This window comes from Choloepus didactylus, chromosome 6 (genome assembly GCF_015220235.1).
Source record: "Choloepus didactylus isolate mChoDid1 chromosome 6, mChoDid1.pri, whole genome shotgun sequence".
In the NCBI taxonomy this organism is placed as follows: domain Eukaryota; kingdom Metazoa; phylum Chordata; class Mammalia; order Pilosa; family Megalonychidae; genus Choloepus; species Choloepus didactylus.
This window is the reverse complement of record NC_051312.1, coordinates 142,155,082-142,177,140: the sequence shown is the minus strand read 5'-3', so window position 1 is coordinate 142,177,140 and position 22,059 is coordinate 142,155,082. Positions and strand designations below refer to the sequence as shown.

Here is a 22,059-nt window from a genome sequence, read left to right as displayed (position 1 = left end):
CCTCAATATTATCTGTTTTTTTTTTTCTCTTGTGGCCAGTCTATTGGGTTTGAGGTTACATGTCATTGTGATTTTAACTTGCATTTCCTTGATTAGTAATGATACGAAGAAACTTAATTTGCTTATTGGCCATTTGTATATCTTCTCTGGAGAAAGTTATCTATTCAGATCCTTTGCCCATTTTTAAATTGGGTTGTTTGTCTTTTTATTATTGATGTGTAAGTGTTCTTTCTATTTTTTTGGATACTAGACCCTTATTAGATAGGCGATATGCTAATATTTCCCCCCATTTGTGCTTTGCTTTTTCACTCTCTTTTGCTACTTTTGAAGCACACTGTTTTAAAGTCAAATTTATCTATTTTTCTCTTTTATTGCTCATGTTTTTGGTGTCATATCTAAGAAAGCATTGCCTAACCTATGGTTATAAAAAATAGTTCAATAATTTCTTCTAGGGGCTTTATAGTTTTTGCTCTTACATGTTTAAGTCTATGGTTCATGCTGAGTCAAAGATTTTATGGTGCGAGTTATGCCTACACCACTGTAGAAAAGACTATTCTTTCCCCATAGAAATGTCTTGGCACCCTTGTTGCAAATCAGTAGACCATAAATGTGATAGTTTACTTACGGATTTCTCGATTTTATTCTGTTGATCTGTATGTCTATTTGTATGCGTATACTCACACATGAATTGCCTTTTTTTTAAACCTTATTTATTGAGTCTAGCAATTTCCCCATTGTGTATTATTTATTGAGAATATCCTAAACAAGAGATAGATAGCAAAGAAGACATTTCCTAATCATATCTAAAATTTAAATTTCAGAATGCTTAATCTTTATTCTTATGCATCATAAATTCCTCCCCAAAAGGTCTAGTATATCTCTCTCTGTTTGGGTTTGCCATTCCTCCAAGCCCTCCCTCCCCGCATAAGATCACCATAATGGTGGAAATACAAATCATTGTTTCGTATGTTTGGAAGCATTCCTCGTTTTGAGCAGTTTAAAAATTAAGAGATTATAATGTTTTCTGAATAACAAGCAAACTCTCTGTATATAAGTAAAGTGTGATGCCCCCTCCGTACTATATGTAAGTGGTGGGTGCATAAATATTTACATGTCTATGTGCTTATTTAATTTAAATGTACATACATGTATACTTATATGATTAGTTGATTATCCTGAAACAGGTTAGTTAATTTAACACTTAAAAGAGCTAATTCACTTTATAAAAATCAAGTATATACCTAAAGTGAGTAAACACAGTTTCTTATACAAACGTATTTCTCTAGCTGCTTTAATGTGCCGACAGTGCTGATGCCTGACAGTGCTCCCTTGTGTCAGAATCCTCTTTTCAAGATAGAGGCTAAATGTGGGAGATACTGATTTTTCAAGTTTTACTTGCAGCTAATGTTGACCACCTGATATAATTCTGATGGAAGAAACATAAAGGGATGTCATGTGTTGGCTTCTGGAGAAAATTTACTTTATCATATGCAGGGAGAGGCATGGGAAGGGAATTTTTTGTCTTAATTTCTTGCTCTCTTCTTTGGATATAGATGTAGGAAGATGTGATTCTTGGAGTTATGGCAGTCATTTTGTGGCCATGAGATGACAAGCCTGAGGTATAAGGCCATGGATTGATGAGGGTATTGAGTTGTTGAACCAACACCTTGACTCTCTATTTCCAGATTTGTGGTTAGGTAAGAAAAATAAGCTCCTCTTTAAATTAGGCTCTTAACTGAACATTCTGTAACTTGAATCTAGGAACTTTCCATATTATAACATGGGTCAGAAGTACATTGTAGAGACACTAAATTAAAAAAATACATTATCTTAACACATCAATAAATTGGGGGAAATTCTTGCTCCTTTTCGATAAACATTGATGAGAAAAACTGTTTTTTAGTATTGAGAAGGATGGTTCATATAGACTGATACTTAAATTTTAGTATAATCTGTTTCACCTGATGATGTTCATTGTTCACTATACCCATGGTTTTTTCTCTGTAGTGTAAAAATTCTCCAGCATCCACCTTATAACACTAGCTGAGAAAGTTCAGATTTTGCCCAATACCAATATGCTCAAAATAATTAATTCAATCAGAATATCTTTTCATGGCTTCTAATCAAATACAATTGTGACTCAGTTTCTTCTTAAGTTTAATCAAGGTGGAATAATAGATTTAGGAACTTATAATTTATTATAGTTCTAATAGCCATTGGGCAAGGAAGAAACACTGAAAGGTCTGGAGCCAGGGAGAGATAACCTGTGTTTTCAGAGATTAATCTAGCATCAGTGTTGATGGATGAATTAGGGTGAGTATATGAGAAATTGTAGAATAAAGTTTTGAAGCTACTACAGTTAAGTAATACAGGTCTGCCACATCCCCAAAAGCTCCTGATTTCAGGTGGTACGTTTGGGAAAGTATGGAGGACATTTTATTGCTTAGCATGTAAGGAATATGGGAAATATTCTGAGGGTTTTCAGGTAGAGAACAACTTAATTTTCACAAGTATTTATTGAGGGCCTACTATGTACTCTGTACCAGTCTTGGCACCAGCAGCAAAGTAGTAAACAAGTCTGAAATGGTCTCTGTCCCTACAGAGTGTCTGTGTTACAGGAGAGCACAAACATTAGAAGGAAAATTACAATGCTTGATGAATGTTATGGCAGAGCATGGATGGAAGCTTGGGAATGTAAATCATAATAGCTGACATTTATTGCCTACTTACCACATTTTGGGCACTATTCTATGCATTTGACTTATATTATCCCAATTTACATTCACAACAACACAGTGAGAGAGATGCAATTGTTCACATCTCTCTCTCTGAAAAATTCTCTGAGGCAGAGAGAGTTTAAGTAACTTGCCGAAGGTGTTAGAGTCAGGAATTAGGGAGGTGGGAGTCAAAGACACCCTCAACTCCAGAGCCCAGATTCTTAACTGCTATGATGAGAAGTAACTGATGACTTCAGTTACTGAAATGTTACATTTAAGGACCATTATGGATATTCAGGTAGAAATTTCTAGAAGGTGTTTAGGACTAAAGTTGGCAGAAAAATTCAAAGCATTAAAATTTATTCAGAGACATCCCAGAGGAGACAACAACTGAAGTGAGTTACTGTAGACCTTGAGAAATTTTTAATAAAGAATATAGAAACCTGTAGGCAGAACCCATATGTAAATACCCCTTTGGATATGGAATGTAAGATGAAAGAAAACATGACAACAGTCAGATTTCCCTTCAGAGATGAAGATGTTGGAATATGGGAGTTCCAGTTTATCTCTGTGTTGGGATATGTACAATCCCTAGCCTGAAGTGAGAACTGGAGGAAGATACTGCCTCCCTAAGGAACTAAACAGATACCATTCTCTAGGGTGTAAATACAGTTCCCTTATTTCTGAATTACAGGCAGAATCTGTTCCTGGAGAAGAGACTGAGCAAGCTTCAAACCTGTTTATAACCAAGTGCACATTATCAAATCAACATTAAATTCTCTACATTTTTGCTAAAGAATGTTCATTTCTCTGGAGGTTGAGGGGTTTCATAGATAAAATCAGAAGTTACCTGTAGCTCCAAATGGTTTCCAGGATATGTTGGAAAAAAAGGCTGCCCTGCATTCTCTTAGAATCAAAGGAGCCAAAAATCTCAAATTTTGAAATTGTTCTTCAAGGAACATGGTGGGTAAAAAGGTATCATTAAGCTCAGAGGTTTCCTGGACTAAAGATGGGGAGTTTCTGAATTTCATTCATGTATGTCCTCCTTATTTTGAGATGGAAATCCAGGGATTAAGAAATGCTGCTTTGTCTCCCATATGGTGGAGTCCTGACACAGAAGAGAATCAGGTGGGACAATATGTTTTAGGAGAGAGCAAGGAATGTTCAGAGACACAGGTCCTCAGGATTCCCATATCTCAGTGTTTAGGTTCCTTCTGCAGGAAGGCAGCTCTCACTTCTCTAGAAATGCTTTTACTCTGTGACTTGGCCGGCTGCTGGGCTTCTCCTGGACTCTGTACCATCAGTTTTGATCTTGAAACAATGTTCATGGTTCACGCAGTGTGTAATCTGCATGAGAGGCAGCTCCAGGTTGCCAGGTCCTTTCCTCCAGTGTTAACCTGAGAGGAGGGTTCATGAGAATACAGAGTGATTGAAATGATGGAAAAGGATTCTGTCCTCATCTGTCTTTCTTCTGTCTTTTCCCTTTGTTTTTCCTGTAGTCATAGTTTTACCTGGTAGCCCCGGCCTGGCCTTCAATCTGTGAGATGAGATGTAGGTGTTCTGTACCATATTTAGATTTAAGGACTGTAATACCGGGAAATCTGTGTCACTTTTCATTAGGTGAAAAGTCAGATTCTTTGGGTCCAGGATGGGCTAGTCTCAGACATTCCTACTGTACAGCCCCCTCACGTGGGAGGAGATTTTATGGGTAGAACTGTGTTGCCCTCTAATGCAAGCCTTTTTTTTTAATCTGCACAGATGCCACAGAGCAGAATGGCTCCTGGAAATGTCTCTTTTGTGACTCAATTCATTCTGTTGGGTTTAACAGACCACCCTGGTCTCCAATTCCTTCTGTTCTTACTGTTCCTTGCAATGTATGTTATCAGTGTGCAGGGAAACTTGGGCTTGGTAATTCTAATTGGGCTGAATTCCCACCTTCACACCCCCATGTACTTTTTTCTCTTTAACTTGTCCTTCATAGACCTCTGTTATTCTTTTGTTTTTTCACCAAAAATGCTGATCAACTTCATATCAAATAAGAATTTTATCTCCTTCCGGATGTGCATGACCCAGCTCTACTTCTGCTTTTTTGGTGTCTCTGAGTGCTATGTGCTGACTTCAATGGCCTATGATTGTTATGTGGCCATCTGTAATCCATTCTTGTATAACATGGCCATGTCCCCTAAAGTGTTCTCCACACTTATTTTTGGTTCTTACTTGATGTTGTTTTCTACTGCTATGGCCCATACTGGATGCATGCCGAGACTGACCTTCTGTGATACCAATACCATCAACCATTATGTCTGTGGCATTCTCTCTTTGCTTCAGGTCTCCTGCACAGGCACCTATGTCAGGGAGCTGGTGTTGTTCATTGTGGGGGGAATCAATATCACTGTGCACAGTCTCACCATCTTTATCTCCTATGGTTTCATTCTCTGCAGCATCCTTCATATAAATTCCACTAAGGTCAGGTCCAAAGCCTTCAGCACCTGCAGTCCCCACATAATGCCTGTTTCTCTCTTCTTTGGATCAAGTGCATTTGTGTATCTCCAGCCATCATCTGCAGAGTCTATGAATGTGGAGAAAACCTATTTTTTATACCAATGTAGTTCCCATGGTGAACCCCTTAATCTACAGCTTGAGGAACAAAGATGTTAAACTTGCCCTGAGAAAGACCCTGAGTATGAGAAAGTTTTAATTAGTAGTGAGATCTCCTTTTTTTAGGGAGTTGTAGGACAAAGAGTTTCAGTGTGATTATTTGTAGTGTGATTATTTGTTGGTTGGCTTCTTATCCTGCTTCTTTGTTATCATGATGAAGGAAATTTGTTTTCATTCAGTAATTTAACTTTGTAAGAGTAAGTGTTCTTATTTTCATCACCATTTGTGCCATTTCCTCTCCTCCCTTTTTTGGCTTGTTGAGAATAACTTTAAGGAAGCAAGTTTTCACGTGTTTCCTCATGTCAGTTCAAACTTACTTGTTTTTTTGTCCTCTAATAAGATGAATGTTAATGCAGTGATTGGATAAAGAAATATTAGGGTGTCTATACTCATGTGACAGTTGGAATGTGCCATTGGAAGCATGAATACAATATGTCACCACTCCCAGCTTTCCTCTCTAAATAATTAAACAAGTACCTGTGCTGTATGGGATTGTCTGTAGACATTGCAGAAGTCCTGTGGTCTCTTCCTACTGCACAAATATGGCATGTTGCCTGTCATCTAGGGTGTTCTAGTTTGCTAATGCTGCAGAATGCAAAACACCAGAGATGGATTGGCTTTTATAAAAAGGGGGTTTATTTAGCTACACAGTTACAGTCTTAAGGCCATGAAGTGTCCAAGGTAACACATCAGTAATCGGGTACCTTCACTGGAGGATGGCCAATGGCATCCGGAAAACTTCTGTTAGCTGGGAAGGCATGTGGCTGGCATCTGCTCCTAAGTTCTGGTTTCAAAATGGCTTTCTCCCAGGACGTTCCTCTCTAGCAAGCTTGCTTCTCTTCAAAACGTCACTCACAGCTGCACTCCGTTCAGTCTCTTTGAGTCAGCATGTTTTATATGGCTCCACTGATCAAGGCCCACCCTGAATGGGTGGGGTCACACCTCCATAGGAGTATCCCACCGAAGTCACCACCCACAGCTGGGTGGGGCACATTCCAAGCAAATCTAACCAGCACCAAAAGGTCTGTCCCACAAGACCACAAAGATAATGGCATTTGGGGGACACAATACATTCAAACCGGCACAAGGGGTAACATTCAGTGACAGTCTGCTCACATCAACTTGTGAGTCTGAATAGTACAGAAACAGTCTCATTCTTCTCAGCATCATTACTTGTTTTGGCAAAAGGTTAAAGAAATGCCTTCATTTCAGGCTGTGCACGCAACTTGACTCACACTGAGACAGGCTAGGTAGGTCAACCAAGGCAGCAAGACACTCAGGGCCCAGGTGGAGGGCCCAGGTGCAGAGTCATGTTATTCTGAGATAACATGAAAACTTGCAACAAAGCAGGTAGACCGCTTCTCTGCAAGGCTAGAACATCCTGGAAAAAAAAAGCATTGCCCCATTCCCCAGTTAACCTGACTCTGTTCCTTCGCAGCTGTCAAACAACTGAAGGAAGCAAGTAGGGTAAAGAGAGGGAGAGTCAGGAATTTCCTTGCCCAGCTTCAGCTTACAGCATAGCACCAGACCAGCATATGAAACTCAAACCCAAGTCAACTGGATGCATCTCCCCCTTGAGCATGCCTGCACTAACCTCTCTAGTGTGTACTGTTCCTTTCCAATAAACTTCACCTTTTGCAGCTACTACTTGCTTTCTCTTCCTTGAATTCTTTCTCGTGATGGGACCCTGAGCCTGGAGCAGAGCTCCACACTGGTGTCAGCAGAGTCTGGTCAGTAAGCCAGTAACAATACCACTGCTAAAATAAATTTAATAACTATAGTACAATATTTGTGTATTATTCTTTTTAGTAGCCTAAGAATATGTGTCAGTATAATGTTTTCCCTGGTTATTTCCTTAGTTTATTCCCATTTCCTTCAATGTGGTTGTACATTTTTAATACAGTTAATTTTATTGTTACTGTTGGTATTGAATTTTAGGTTTTCCAACATCTTGGATGATTTTAATTTTTCATCCTCTTTGAATATATGGAACATTAAAATTGGTTGTGAAAGTTAGAACATTTCAGAGAAGAAAACTCAGTGGCATATCTAGTTTCACTTCCAATTTTTTTTCTCCTCATTTTCCCCAATCTTCCTATTAAACAAATTCATTAGGTTCTGGTGTATTTTTTTCTGTGATTCTTTGGCAAATTATACACAAACACACAGAGACGCACACAGACAGACACACAAAGATATCTAATTTCACTTTTTTCATACGTGAAATGTAACATACTACAGATAACATTTTTATTAATATATAGTTCACATACCATAAGGGTTTCACTTTCAAAGTGTGCAAATCAGTGCCTATTAGTATACTCTCAAGGTTGTGCAAACATCACTGCTCTCTAATTATGAAATATTCTTGTCACTCCACCAAGGTACCCTGGACTCTTTTGCAGTCATTCCCTTCTCTCCTTTCTCCCACCTGGAAAGCTCTTAATGCCTCTTCTGGACATTTCATTTAATGGAATCATATGTTCTGTGGCCTTTTGCACCTTCTTTCTTTTGCTTAGCCTGTTTTCAAGTTCCTGTGTTTTATGGCATGAATCAGTACTTCATTCCTTTAGATGGCTGAATACATAATATGTTTGTATGGTAATCCAACATTTTGAGTATTCATTCATCATTTGATGGCCAATTGGTTGTTTCCACTATTTTGACTATTATGAGTTATGGTGATTTGAAAATTTGCATTCCTGTTTTTGTGTGAACATATGTTTTTAATGTTCTGGCATATATACCTAGGAGTGAAATTTCTGGGTCATATGGCAATTCTATATCTGGCATTTTACTGAACTGCCAAACTGTTCTCCAAAATGGCTGCTCCATTTCACATGCCCATGGCAGTGCCTAATTGCTATTGTCTAATTGCATTGGCTAATACTTCTAGCACAGCGAATACTAATGAAGTTAGTGTTCAGTCTTGCCTTCTTCCTGATATTAACATAAATTTATCAAATTCACCCCATAGGGGAAGATACTGCATTCAGGATGAAGGTTTATTTATTTCTCATATTAAGAAAGTATCCATCAGTTACATCAATTTCTGTTCTTAAATGTGTTTCTTTTAAATCAATAATGGTTTTGAATTTGCTGACTGCCTTTTCAGCACTGTGAACATAGTCATGATTTTTCCTTATATCCATTTTTATGACATATATTTATAGATTTCCTAATATGGAATCAATCTTGCATTCTTGATTGAATCCTAAATGGTCATGTTGTATTATTTTTTTCTATTATGTGAGTTCTGTTTAATATAGTGCTAAAAGTTATGTGCTGACATTCATCAATGATAGTGATCTATACTTATGCTTTTTTGTACTTTTTCATGAGTTTTAGGTATCAGTGATACCCTTACTTTTTTTTTTTAAATGCAGTTTTATTGAGATTATGTTCATACACCATATACTTTGGATGGCCAAAGTATGCAATCAGTGGCTCATAGTATCATCATACGGTTGTGCATTCATCACCACAATCAATTTTAGAACATTTCATTACTCCAAAATAAGTAAATAAATGTTTAAAAAATCTTCTATGAAACTTACTTAACTACTTTGTAAAAGAAAAAATGCAATGGAGATTACAAATTTAAAATTATAAGATTTTAATAAAGTTATATATAGCAAAATTTATTAGATACATTTAAATATTTTCAAGGAAAAATCAAATCCAAAACCAAAAACATGTTATATCCCTTATCCTCCTTATATTTATTTTGTGTGTTTCTTTTATTACTCATCTGCCCGTACTCTGGATCCACGGAGTGTCAGTCATAAGGTTTCCACAATTACACGGTCGCATGATAAAAACTATATAGTTGTACTAACATCAAGAATCAAAGCTACTGCATTACATGTTCAACAGTTTACCCTTGCTTTTAAAAGGAATTAGAAAGTTCTACTTTACTTTTAAACAGTGAGGCAATTATAGGGTTGGGACTAACTGCAAAATGAAGGGTTTGTATAATAACCTTGAAAATTGGTCTGTTGCTATTTCTGATAAAAATTTCCCTAAGAAATTATTCTTTCTTATTTTCCTAAGTAATTTTTCATCTCTGTTTTCAAATTTATATGCATAGAGTTATTCGAAGAAGGCTATTTTTATTTGGTTGGTTTATTGTTATTCCTCTCATTTATTGTTATATATTTGTACTCTCTTTTTTCTTCAAGTTAGCTGGTTGTTTAACATTTTGTATATTAAATATTACTTTATTGAATGCATCTACTGTTTCTCTATTCCCTGGTGATATTTCTAATTTTATCTTTATTCTTTCTTTATTTTGACTTTTCTTGTTGTTCATTTCCAGTTTTTTTTTTTGACCAGGACATTTAGTCCATGTATTTCAATCCTTCAGTTTTTCTAAGTGTTTATTGATTTGATTTTTCCTTGAAAACATTTAAATGTACCCAATAAATTTTGCTATATATTATTTTATTGAATTCTTATAATTTTAAATCTGTAATCTCCATTGCATTTTCTCTTTTACCTAAAGTAGTTAAGTAGTTTCTTAGAGGATTTAAAACTTTCAGATGGTAAGGTTTTGTTCTATTTAAATCAGAGGAATTGGAAAGTGTTTTCATTCAAGTGGAATGGATAACAGTAGTAATTTTCAGTATTTGTTTTTTTTTTTTTTGCCTTAGGCCTGTCACTTTATTTATTAATTTAGAGTAGTATATTTGTTAAAATTCATGAAAGAGTGTTTTTATAATTGTACTATTAACTATAGCCATCACTTACAATATCATTCTATGTGTTGTGTAGTCCTCTGTTTTTTCTTTTAATTTTTATTCTAGTAGCTTATATATGACCTAAAATTTCCCCTTTTAACCACATTCATGTATATAATTCAGTGCTGTAGATTACCTTCACAATGTTGTGCTACCATCGCCAAAATCCATTTCTAAACTTTTACAATCAACCCAAACATAAATTCTGTAAAATTTAAGCATTAACTCCCCATTTCCTACCTCAACCCAGCCCTTGGTAACCTATATTACAGAGTCTGACTCTGTGAAATTTGTGTATTCTAATTATTTCATGTCATTGATATCATACAATATTTTTCCTTTTGTGTCTGGCTTATTTCATTCAACATGATGTCTTCGAAGTTCAACCACATTGTTGCATGAATCAGAACTTCATTCCTTTTTAATGCTGAATATTATTCTGTTGTGTGTATATACTATGTATTAAAAATCATTTCATCGACAGGCGGGGCAAGATGGCAGACTGGTGAGTTGTATGTTTTAGTTACTCCTCCAGGAAAGTAGGTAGAAGCCAGGAACTGCGTGGACTGGACACCACAGAGCAATCTGACTTTGGGCATACTTCATACAACACTCATGAAAACGTGGAACTGCTGAGATCAGCGAAATCTGTAAGTTTTTGCGGCCAGGGGACCCGCGCCCCTCCCTGCCAGGCTCAGTCCTGGGGGAGGAGGGGCTGTCAGCTCCGGGAAGGAGAAGGGAGAACTGCAGTGGCAGCCCTTATCGGAAACTCATTCTACTGATCCAAAATCCAACCATAGATAGACTGAGACCAGACACCAGAGAATCTGAGAGCAGCCAGCCCAGCAGAGAGGAGACAGGCATAGAAAAAAAACAACACGAAAAACTCCAAAATAAAAGCGGAGGATTTTTGGAGTTCTGGTGAACATAGAAAGGGGAAGGGCCCTGAGGCGCATATGCAAATCCCGAAGAAAAGCTGATCTCTCTGCCCTGTGGACCTTTCCTTAATGGCCCTGGTTGCTTTGTCTCTTAGCATTTCAATAACCCATTAGATCTCTGAGGAGGGCCCGTTTTTTTTTTTTTTTTTTAAATCCTTTTTTCTTTTTCTAAAACAATTACCCTAAGAAGCCCAATACAGAAAGCTTCAAAGACTTACTATTTGGGCAGGTCAAGTCAAGAGCAGAACTAGGAGAGCTCTGAGACAAAACGCAATAATCCAATGGCTGAGAAAATTCACTAAACACCACAACTTCCCAAGAAAAGGGGGGTGTCCGCTCACAGCCATCATCCTGGTGGACAGGAAACACTCCTGCCCATCGCCAGCCCCATAGCCCAGAACAGCCCCAGACAACCCAGTGTGATGGAAGTGCTTCAAATAACAGGCACACACCACAAAACTGGGCGTGGACATTAGCCTTCCCTGCAACCTCAGCTGATTGTCCCAGAGTTGGGAAGGTAGAGCAGTGTGAATTAACAAAGCCCCATTCAGCCATCATTTCAGCAGACTGGGAGCCTCCCTACACAGCCCAGCAGCCCAGAACTGCCCTGAGGGGACGGCACTCACCTGTGACATAGCACAGTCATCCCTCAACAGAGTACCCGGGGTGCACGGCCTGGAAGAGGGGCCCACTTGCAAGTCTCAGGAGCCATACGCCAATACCAAGGACTTGTGGGTCAGTGGCAGAGACAAACTGTGGCAGGACTGAACTGAAGGATTAGACTATTGCAGCAGCTTTAAAACTCTAGGATCAACAGGGAGATTTGATTGTTAGAGCCACCCCCCCCCTCCCTGACTGCCCAGAAACACGCCCCATATACAGGGCAGGCAACACCAACTACACACGCAAGCTTGGTACACCAATTGGACCCCACAAGACTCACTCCCCCACTCACCACAAAGGCTAAGCAGGGGAGAACTGGCTTGTGCAGAACAGGTGGCTCGTGGACGCCACCTGCTGGTTAGTTAGAGAAAGTGTACTCCACGAAGCTGTAGATCTGATAAATTAGAGATAAGGACTTCAATTGGTCTACAAATCCTAAAAGAACCCTATCAAGTTCAGCAAATGCCACGAGGCCAAAAACAACAGAAAATTATAAAGCATATGAAAAAACCAGACGATATGGATAACCCAAGCCCAAGCACCCAAATCAAAAGACAAGAAGAGACACAGCACCTAGAACAGCTACTCAAAGAACTAAAGATGAACAATGAGACCATAGTATGGGAGACAAAGGAAATCAAGAAGACCCTAGAAGAGCATAAAGAAGACATTGCAAGACTAACTAAAAAAATGGATGATCTTATGGAAATTAAAGAAACTGTTGACCAAATTAAAAAGATTCTGGACACTCATAGTACAAGATTAGAGGAAGTTGAACAACGAATCAGTGACCTGGAAGATGACAGAATGGAAAATGAAAGCATAAAAGAAAGAATGGGGAAAAAAATTGAAAAAATCGAAATGGACCTCAGGGATATGATAGATAATATGAAACGTCCAAATATAAGACTCATTGGTGTCCCAGAAGGGGAAGAAAAGGGTAAAGGTCTAGGAAGAGTATTCAAAGAAATTGTTGGGGACAACTTCCCAAATCTTCTAAACAACATAAATACACAAATCATAAATGCTCAGCGAACCCCAAATAGAATAAATCCAAATAAACCCACACCGAGACATATACTGATCACACTGTCAAACACAGAAGAGAAGGAGCAAGTTCTGAAAGCAGCAAGAGAAAAGCAATTCACCACATACAAAGGAAACAGCATAAGACTAAGTAGTGACTACTCAGCAGCCACCATGGAGGCAAGAAGGCAGTGGCACGATATATTTAAAATCCTGAGGGAGAAAAATTTCCAGCCAAGAATACTTTATCCAGCAAAGCTCTCCTTCAAATTTGAGGGAGAGCTTAAATTTTTCACAGACAAACAAATGCTGAGAGAATTTGCTAACAAGAGACCTGCCCTACTGGAGATACTCAGGGGAGCCCTACAGACAGAGAAACAAAGAAAGGACAGAGAGACTTGGAGAAAGGTTCAGTACTAAAGAGATTCGGTATAGGTACAATAAAGGATATTAATAGACAGAGGGGAAAAATATGACAAACATAAACCAAAGGATAAGATGGCTGATTCAAGAAATGCCTTCACGGTTATAACGTTGAATGTAAATGGATTAAACTCCCCAATTAAAAGATATAGATTCGCAGAATGGATCAAAAAAAATGAACCATCAATATGTTGCATATAAGAGACTCATCTTAGACACAGGGACACAAAGAAACTGAAAGTGAAAGGATGGAAAAAAATATTTCATGCAAGCTACAGCCAAAAGAAAGCAGGTGTAGCAATATTAATCTCAGATAAAATAGACTTCAAATGCAGGGATGTTTTGAGAGACAAAGAAGGCCACTACGTACTAATAAAAGGGGCAATTCAGCAAGAAGAAATAACAATCATAAATGTCTATGCACCCAACCAAGGTGCCACAAAATACATGAGAGACACACTGGCAAAACTAAAGGAAGCAATTGATGTTTCCACAATAATTGTGGGAGACTTCAACACATCACTCTCTCGTATAGATAGATCAACCAGACAGAAGACCAATAAGGAAATTGAAAACCTAAACAATCTGATAAATGAATTAGATTTAACAGACATATACAGGACATTACATCCCAAATCACCAGGATACACATACTTTTCTAGTGCTCATGGAACTTTCTCCAGAATAGATCATATGCTGGGATATAAAACAAGCCTCAATAAATTTAAAAAGATTGAAATTATTCAAAGCACATTCTCTGACCACAATGGAATACAAATAGAAGTCAATAACCATCAGAGACTTAGAAAATTCACAAATACCTGGAGATTAAACAACACACTCCTAAACAATCAGTGGGTTAAAGAAGAAATAGCAAGAGAAATTGCTAAATATATAGAGACGAATGAAAATGAGAACACAACATACCAAAACCTATGGGATGCAGCAAAAGCAGTGCTAAGGGGAAATTTATAGCACTAAACGCATATATTAAAAAGGAAGAAAGAGCCAAAATCAAAGAACTAATGGATCAACTGAAGAAGCTAGAAAATGAACAACAACCCAATCCTAAACCAAGTAGAAGAAAAGAAATAACAAGGATTAAAGCAGAAATAAATGACAGAGAGAACAAAAAAACAATAGAGACGATAAATATCACCAAAAGTTGGTTCTTTGAGAAGATCAACAAGATTGACAAGCCCCTAGCTAGACTGACAAAATCAAACAGACAGAAGACCCATATAAACAAAATAATGAATGAAAAAGGTGACATAACTGCAGATCCTGAAGAAATTAAAAAAATTATAAGAGGATACTATGAACAACTGTATGGCAACAAACTGGATAATGTAGAGGAAATGGACAATTTCCTGGAAACATATGAACAACCTAGACTGACCAGAGAAGAAATAGAAGACCTCAACCAACCCATCACAAGCAAAGAGATCCAATCAGTCATCAAAAATCTTCCCACAAATAAATGCCCAGGGCCAGATGGCTTCACAGGGGAATTCTACCAAACTTTCCAGAAAGAACTGACACCAATCTTACTCAAACTCTTTCAAAACATTGAAGAAAATGGAACACTACCTAACTCATTTTATGAAGCTAACATCAATCTAATACCAAAACCAGGCAAAGATGTTACAAAAAAGGAAAACTACCGGCCAATCTCCCTAATGAATATAGATGCAAAAATCCTCAACAAAATACTTGCAAATCGAATCCAAAGACACATTAAAAAAATCATACACCATGACCAAGTGGGGTTTATTCCAGGCATGCAAGGATGGTTCAACATAAGAAAATCAATCAATGTATTACAACACATTAACAAGTCAAAAGGGAAAAATCAATTGATCATCTCAATAGATGCTGAAAAAGCATTTGACAAAATCCAACATCCGTTTTTGATAAAAACACTTCAAAAGGTAGGAATTGAAGGAATCTTCCTCAACATGATAAAGAGCATATATGAAAAACCCACAGCCAGCATAGTACTCAATGGTGAGAGACTGAAAGCCTTCCCTCTAAGATCAGGAACAAGACAAGGATGCCCGCTGTCACCACTGTTATTGAACATTGTGCTGGAAGTGCTAGCCAGGGCAATCCGGCAAGACAAAGAAATAAAAGGCATCCAAATTGGAAAAGAAGAAGTAAAACTGTCATTGTTTGCAGATGATATGATCTTATATCTAGAAAACCCTGAGAAATCGACGATACAGCTACTAGAGCTAATAAACAAATTTAGCAAAGTAGCGGGATACAAGATTAATGCACATAAGTCAGTAATGTTTCTATATGCTAGAAATGAACAAACCGAAGAGACACTCAAGAAAAAGATACCATTTTCAATAGCAACTAAAAAAATCAAGTACCTATAAATAAACTTAACCAAAGATGTAAAAGACCTATACAAAGAAAACTACATAACTCTACTAAAAGAAATAGAAAGGGACCTTAAAAGATGGAAAAATATTCCATGTTCATGGATAGGAAGACTAAATGTCATTAAGATGTCAATTCTACCCAAACTCATCTACAGATTCAATGCAATCCCAATCAAAATTCCAACAACCTACTTTGCAGACTTGGAAAAGCTAGTTATCAAATTTGTTTGGAAAGGGAAGATGCCTCGAATTGCTAAAGACACTCTAAAAAAGAAAAACGAAGTGGGAGGACTTACACTCCGTGACTTTGAAGCTTATTATAAAGCCACAGTTGCCAAAACAGCATGGTACTGGCACAAAGATAGACATATAGATCAATGGAATCGAATTGAGAATTCGGAGATAGACCCTCAGATCTATGGGCGAGTGATCTTTGATAAGGCCCCCAAAGTCACTGAACTGAGTCATAATGGTCTTTTCAACAAATGGGGCTGGGAGAGTTGGATATCCATATCCAAAAGAATGAAAGAGGACCCCTACCTCACCCCCTACACAAAAATTAACTCAAAATGGACCAAAGATCTCAATATAAAAGAAAGTACCATAAAACTCCTAGAAGATAATGTAGGAAAACATCTTCAAGACCTTGTATTAGGTGGCCACTTCCTAGACTTTACACCCAAAGCACAAGCAACAAAAGAGAAAATAGATAAATGGGAACTCCTCAAGCTTAGAAGTTTCTGCACCTCAAAGGAATTTCTGAAAAAGGTAAAGTGGCAGCCAACTCAATGGGAGAAAATTTTTGGAAACCATGTATCTGACAAAAGACTGATATCTTGCATATATAAAGAAATCCTACAACTCAATGACAATAGTACAGACAGCCCAATTATAAAATGGGCAAAAGATATGAAAAGACAGTTCTCTGAAGAGGAAATACAAATGGCCAAGAAACACATGAAAAAATGTTCAGCTTCACTAGCTATTAGAGAGATGCAAATTAAGACCACAATGAGATACCATCTAACACCGATTAGAATGGCTGCCATTAAACAAACAGGAAACTACAAATGCTGGAGGGGATGTGGAGAAATTGGAACTCTTATTCACTGTTGGTGGGACTGTATAATGGTTCATCCACTCTGGAAGTCAGTCTGGCAGTTCCTTAGAAAACTAGATATAGAGTTACCATTCGATCTATCGATTGCACTTCTCGGTATATACCCGGAAGATCGGAAAGCAGTGACACGAACAGATATCTGCACGCCAATGTTCATAGCAACATTATTCACAATTGCCAAAAGATAGAAACAACCCAAATGTCCTTCAACAGATGAGTGGATAAATAAAATGTGGTATATACACATGATGGAATACTACACGGCAGTAAGAAGGAACGATCTCGTGAAACATATGACAACATGGATGAACCTTGAAGACATAATGCTGAGCGAAATAAGCCAGGCACAAAAAGAGAAATATCATATGCTACCACTAATGTGAACTTTGAAAAATGTAAAACAAATGGCTTATAATGTAGAATGTAGGGGAACTAGCAATAGAGAGCAATTAAGGAAGGGGGAACAATAATCCAAGAAGAACAGATAAGCTATTTAACGTTCTGGGGATGCCCAGGAATGACTATGGTCTGTTAATTTCTGATGGATATAGTAGGGGCAAGTTCACAGAAATGTTGCTATATTAGGTAACTTTCTTGGGGTAAAGTAGGAATATGTTGGAAGTTAAGCAGTTATCTTAGGTTAGTTGTCTTTTTCTTACTCCCTTGTTATGGTCTCTTTGAAATGTTCTTTTACTGTATGTTTGTTTTCTTTTTAACTTTTTTTTCTACAGTTGATTTAAAAAAGAAGGGAAAGTTAAAAAAAAAAAAAAAACAAGGAAAAAAAAAAGATGCAGTGCCCCCTTGAGGAGCCTGTGGAGAATGCAGGGGTATTCGCCTACCCCACCTCCATGGTTGCTAATATGACCACAGACATAGGTGACTGGTGGTTTGATGGGTTGAGCCCTCTACCACAGGTTTTACCCTTGGGAAGACGGTTGCTGCAAAGGAGAGGCTAGGCCTCCCTATGGTTGTGCCTAAGAGCCTCCTCCCGAATGCCTCTTTGTTGCTCACATGTGGCCCTGTCTCTCTAGCTAAGCCAACTTGAAAGGTGAAATCACTGCCCTCCCCACTACGTGGGATCAGACACCCAGGGGAGTGAATCTCCCTGGCAACGTGGAATATGACTCCCGGGGAGGAATGTAGACCTGGCATCGTGGGACGGAGAACATCTTCTTGACCAAAAGGGGGATGTGAAAGGAAATGAAATAAGCTTCAGTGGCAGAGAGAATCCAGAAGGAGCCGAGAGGTCACTCTGGTGGGCACTCTTACGCACACTTTAGACAACCCTTTTTAGGTTCTAAAGAATTGGGGTAGCTGGTGGTGGATACCTGAAACTATCAAACTACAACCCAGAACCCATGAATCTCGAAGACAGTTGTATAAAAATGTAGCTTATGAGGGGTGACAAGGGGATTGGGAAAGCCATAAGGACCACACTCCACTTTGTCTAGTTTATGGATGGATGAGTAGAAAAATAGGGGAAGGAAACAAACAGACAAAGGTACCCAGTGTTTTTTTTTTACTTCAATTGCTCTTTTTCACTCTAATTATTATTCTTGTTATTCTTGTGTGTGTGCTAATGAAGGTGTCAGGGATTGATTTGGGTGATGAATGTACAACTATGTAATGGTACTGTGAACAATCGAAAGTACGATTTGTTTTGTATGACTGCGTGGTATGTGAATATATCTCAATAAAATGAAGATTAAAAAAAAAAAAAAAAAAAAAAAGACATAATGCTGAGCAAAATAAGCCAGGTACAAAAAGAGAGATATTGTATGTTACCACTAATGTGAATTCTGTGAAAAATGTACAATGTTTTATACTGTAGAATGTAGGGGACCTAGAGATACCAATTAGTGGAGGGGGAATGATAATCTAATAAGAACAGATAAACTATGGAGGGTAATCTCAATGTTATGGGAATGCTCAGGAATGATTATGGTTTGTAAACTTTCTTGGATATAGTAAGATCACGTTGGAAGCAATAGAGTTATTTTAGGTTTTTTTTTCTCTTATTCCTTTGTTTTCTTAGGGGTTGGTAATTTTCTTGGGGTATGGTAGGAACATGTTGGAAGCAATGTAGTTATTTTAGATTATTTGTTTTTCTTACTCCTCTGTTTGGACATGGTTTATTAATTTTCTTGGGGTATGGTAGGAACATATTGGAAGCAAAGTAGTTATTTTAGGTTATTTGTTTTCCTTAATCCATTGCTTTGTTTGAAATGTTGTGGGGTTTTTTTGATTGTTGTTTGCCTGTTTGTTTTTAATTTTTTGATAAACAAAGTTAAAAAATTGAAAAAAAAATCAGTAGAAAAATGGGAGTAAAAACTAAATGACAAATAGGGTGGGATGGGGGGATGGTTTGGGTATTCTCTTTTCACTTTTATTTTTTATTCTTATTCTGATTCTTTCTGATGTAAGGAAAATGTTCAGAAATAGATTGTGGTGATGAACGCATAACTATATGATCATACTGTGAACAGTTGATTGTATACCATGGATGACTGTATGGTTTGTGAATATATTTCAATAAAACTGAATTAAAAAAAAAATCATTTCATCTATTGATGGACACATGGATTGCTTCCATCTTTTATCAATTGTGAATAATGCTGCTATGAAAGTCTGTGTGCAAATATCAGTTCAAGTCTTTGCTTTCGATTCTTTGGGACATGCACCTAGTAGTGAGATTTCAGTTTCATATGTTAATTCTATACTTAACTTTCTGAGGAGCTGCAAAAGTGTCTTCCACAGCAGTTCACCATTTCACATCTTCTCCAGCACTTTTAAGTTTCTTTTTTTATTATCATTTTTTTAATAATAGCCATCCCAGTGGCCATAAAATGGTATCTCATTGTGATTTTTATTTGCATTTCCCTGATAGCTAATTTTTCTGAGCACCTTTTCTTGTGGTTTTTGGCTATTTGTTTATCCTCTTTGGAGAAATGTCTATTCAAGTCTCTTGTACATTTTTAAAATTGAGTTGTTTGTCTTTTTATAATTGAGTTGTAGGATTTCTTTGTATTTTTTTTTCCATATTAAATTGTATCAGATATATGGTTTCCAAATACATTCTCCCATTGTATAGGTTGTCTTTTACTTTCTTGACAAAGCCCTTTGAGCCACAAAAGTATTCAATTTTGAGGAGATCACATGTATGTGTTTCTTCTTTCATTGCTTTCTCTTTGTGTGTAACATCTAGGAAACCACCTCCTTTCAGAAGATCTCAATGATACTTCTCTGCTTTTCTTCTAAGAGTTTTATGGTCTTAACTCTAATATTTCTGTCTTTGACCCATTTTTTATTCTTACAAGAGATAAAGAAGGACACTAAATATTAATAAAATGGACAATCCACAACGAAGAATTTACGGTCATAAATATTTATACAACTAATCATGCTGCCCCAAAATACATGAGGCAAACACTGGCAAAACTGAAGGAAGAAATAGACACCTCTACAATAATAGCTGGAGACTTCAATATATCACTCTTACCAATAGATTGGACATTTAAAATTTTCTGTGAATTTTAATAGTATGTTAAGTGATCTAGACCTAACTGGCATATAGAGAACATTGCACCACAAAATAGCAGAATACACAGTCCTCTTAGGTGCATATGATTTCTTCTTCAGCATAGACCACATGTTGGGTCACAAAAGAAGTCTCAATAAATTTTAAAATATTGAAACTATAGAAACATCATTTCTGACCAAAGTGGAATAAGGCTGGAAATCAATAACAGGCAGAGAACTGCAAAATCAACAAATACATAGTAGTTAATATTGCACTATTAAAAAAATCAGTAGTTCAAAGACAAAATTAAATGGGAAATCAGTAAATATTTATCTTGATAAAGGTCAATAAAATTGACAAACCTTTAGCTAGATACTGACAAAGTAAAGAGAAGACACAAAGAAATAAAATCAGAATGTGAGGGGGGACATTATTACTGACTGGAAATAAAAAGCCATGTAAGAGGATACTATGAACAACTGTATGCCAACAAATTAGACAACCTAGATTAAATGGACAAATTCCTAGAAACACACAGACAATCTACACTGACTCGACAAGAAATAGAAGATCTCAACAGACCAATTACAGTGAAAGAGACTGAATCAGTCATCAAAACCACCCAACAAAGGAAAGCCCAGGACCAGATGGCTTCACAGGTGAATTCTCTCAAACATTTCAAGAATTAATACCAATTCTGCTCAAACTGTTCCAAAAAATTCAAGAGGAAAGTACATCCCTAACTCATTCTATGAGTCCAAAATCCTTCTAATATGAAAGCCAGTTAAAGATACTGTAAGAAAAAAAAATCACAGACCAATTTTTCTTATGAATATAGATGCAAAAATCCTCTACAATATAATGACAAATTGAATCCAACACCACATTATAAGAATAATTTACCATGAACAATTGGGATTTATCCCAGGAATTTACAGCATTACATAAAGCAATGATAACACCCCTGTTCTCTGTCATTACATAGGCAGAAGAAATACAAGTCAGCAGGGTATCCCTCCAAATTAACATTGATCTACCATTTTGATATCATCTAGCTGATTACATAGCACAAGCAAGTCATGGCTAGTATGTTGGAGGCAATTGCAAGACACATGCGCTTTACAGAATGGAATGTAAACTCTACAAATATTCAGGCACTTGCCACTTCGGTTCCTTTTTAAAGAGTCGTCCCATGATCTGTGGATTGTAAATATTCTGAATTAAATAGAGAGACTGCTTTTAGTGTTTTAGGCTTCATGTACAATCTACTCTGAATAGAATAGAACTCTGCACACCTAGGATCTGTAATCTCTGGTCTCTAGTCTTAATGAGCTTCAGTGTCTCCTTATAAGTGCAGCCAGAGTTCTCAGGTTAAAGATGGCACACTTCATATAAACACCTTGGTTCTATTCCTTCTGAAACTCATTGCAGAAAAGGAATTAAAACTTGCACTAACTCACAAGGACAAATATTCACAAGAAACCTACTTTTGTAAGCTAAGTAAATAAATGAGCAGTATGTCTTTTAGCATACTCATGAAAGTGACATTAGGAAATAATTGGAGAAAAATTAAGAGAACACCTTGTGCATGCCGTAGAATTACTCATCTCACATTTTTGTGGTAAAGAACCTTTGGAAGTAGTACTGAAGAAGGGGACAAAGGAAGAGGAGTGCTTGAAAGTCTTTCAGATCTCCTCTACCACTACATGCAGGTACGGAAAGATTACAGTTACATAGCGAATGTAAGATTCCAAGAGTATAAATTAGGTGATTATGTGCATATTGGGGGAGGGTTTATTTCTTTGAAACAGGAAATTAAGTGAAGTTGTACATAATAAAGGTTGACACTCTCAGCCTTCTTCTAT

General features: G+C 37.1%; 1 protein-coding gene across 1 annotated transcript; it reads left to right on the top strand.

Moving 5' to 3' along the window:
- Positions 1 to 4,589: 4,589 nt before the first annotated feature.
- On the top strand, positions 4,590 to 5,375 carry LOC119536407 (olfactory receptor 147-like). Its single transcript, XM_037839180.1, has one exon. The coding sequence runs from the start codon at positions 4,590 to 4,592 to the stop codon at positions 5,373 to 5,375; it is 786 nt and encodes a 261-aa protein (XP_037695108.1).
- Positions 5,376 to 22,059: the final 16,684 nt, after the last annotated feature.

What these genes read in the sequence shown, in the direction of transcription:
- LOC119536407 (XM_037839180.1), top strand. Translation starts at nt 4,590, where the DNA reads ATGTATGTTATCAGTGTGCAGGGAAACTTGGGCTTGGTAATTCTAATT.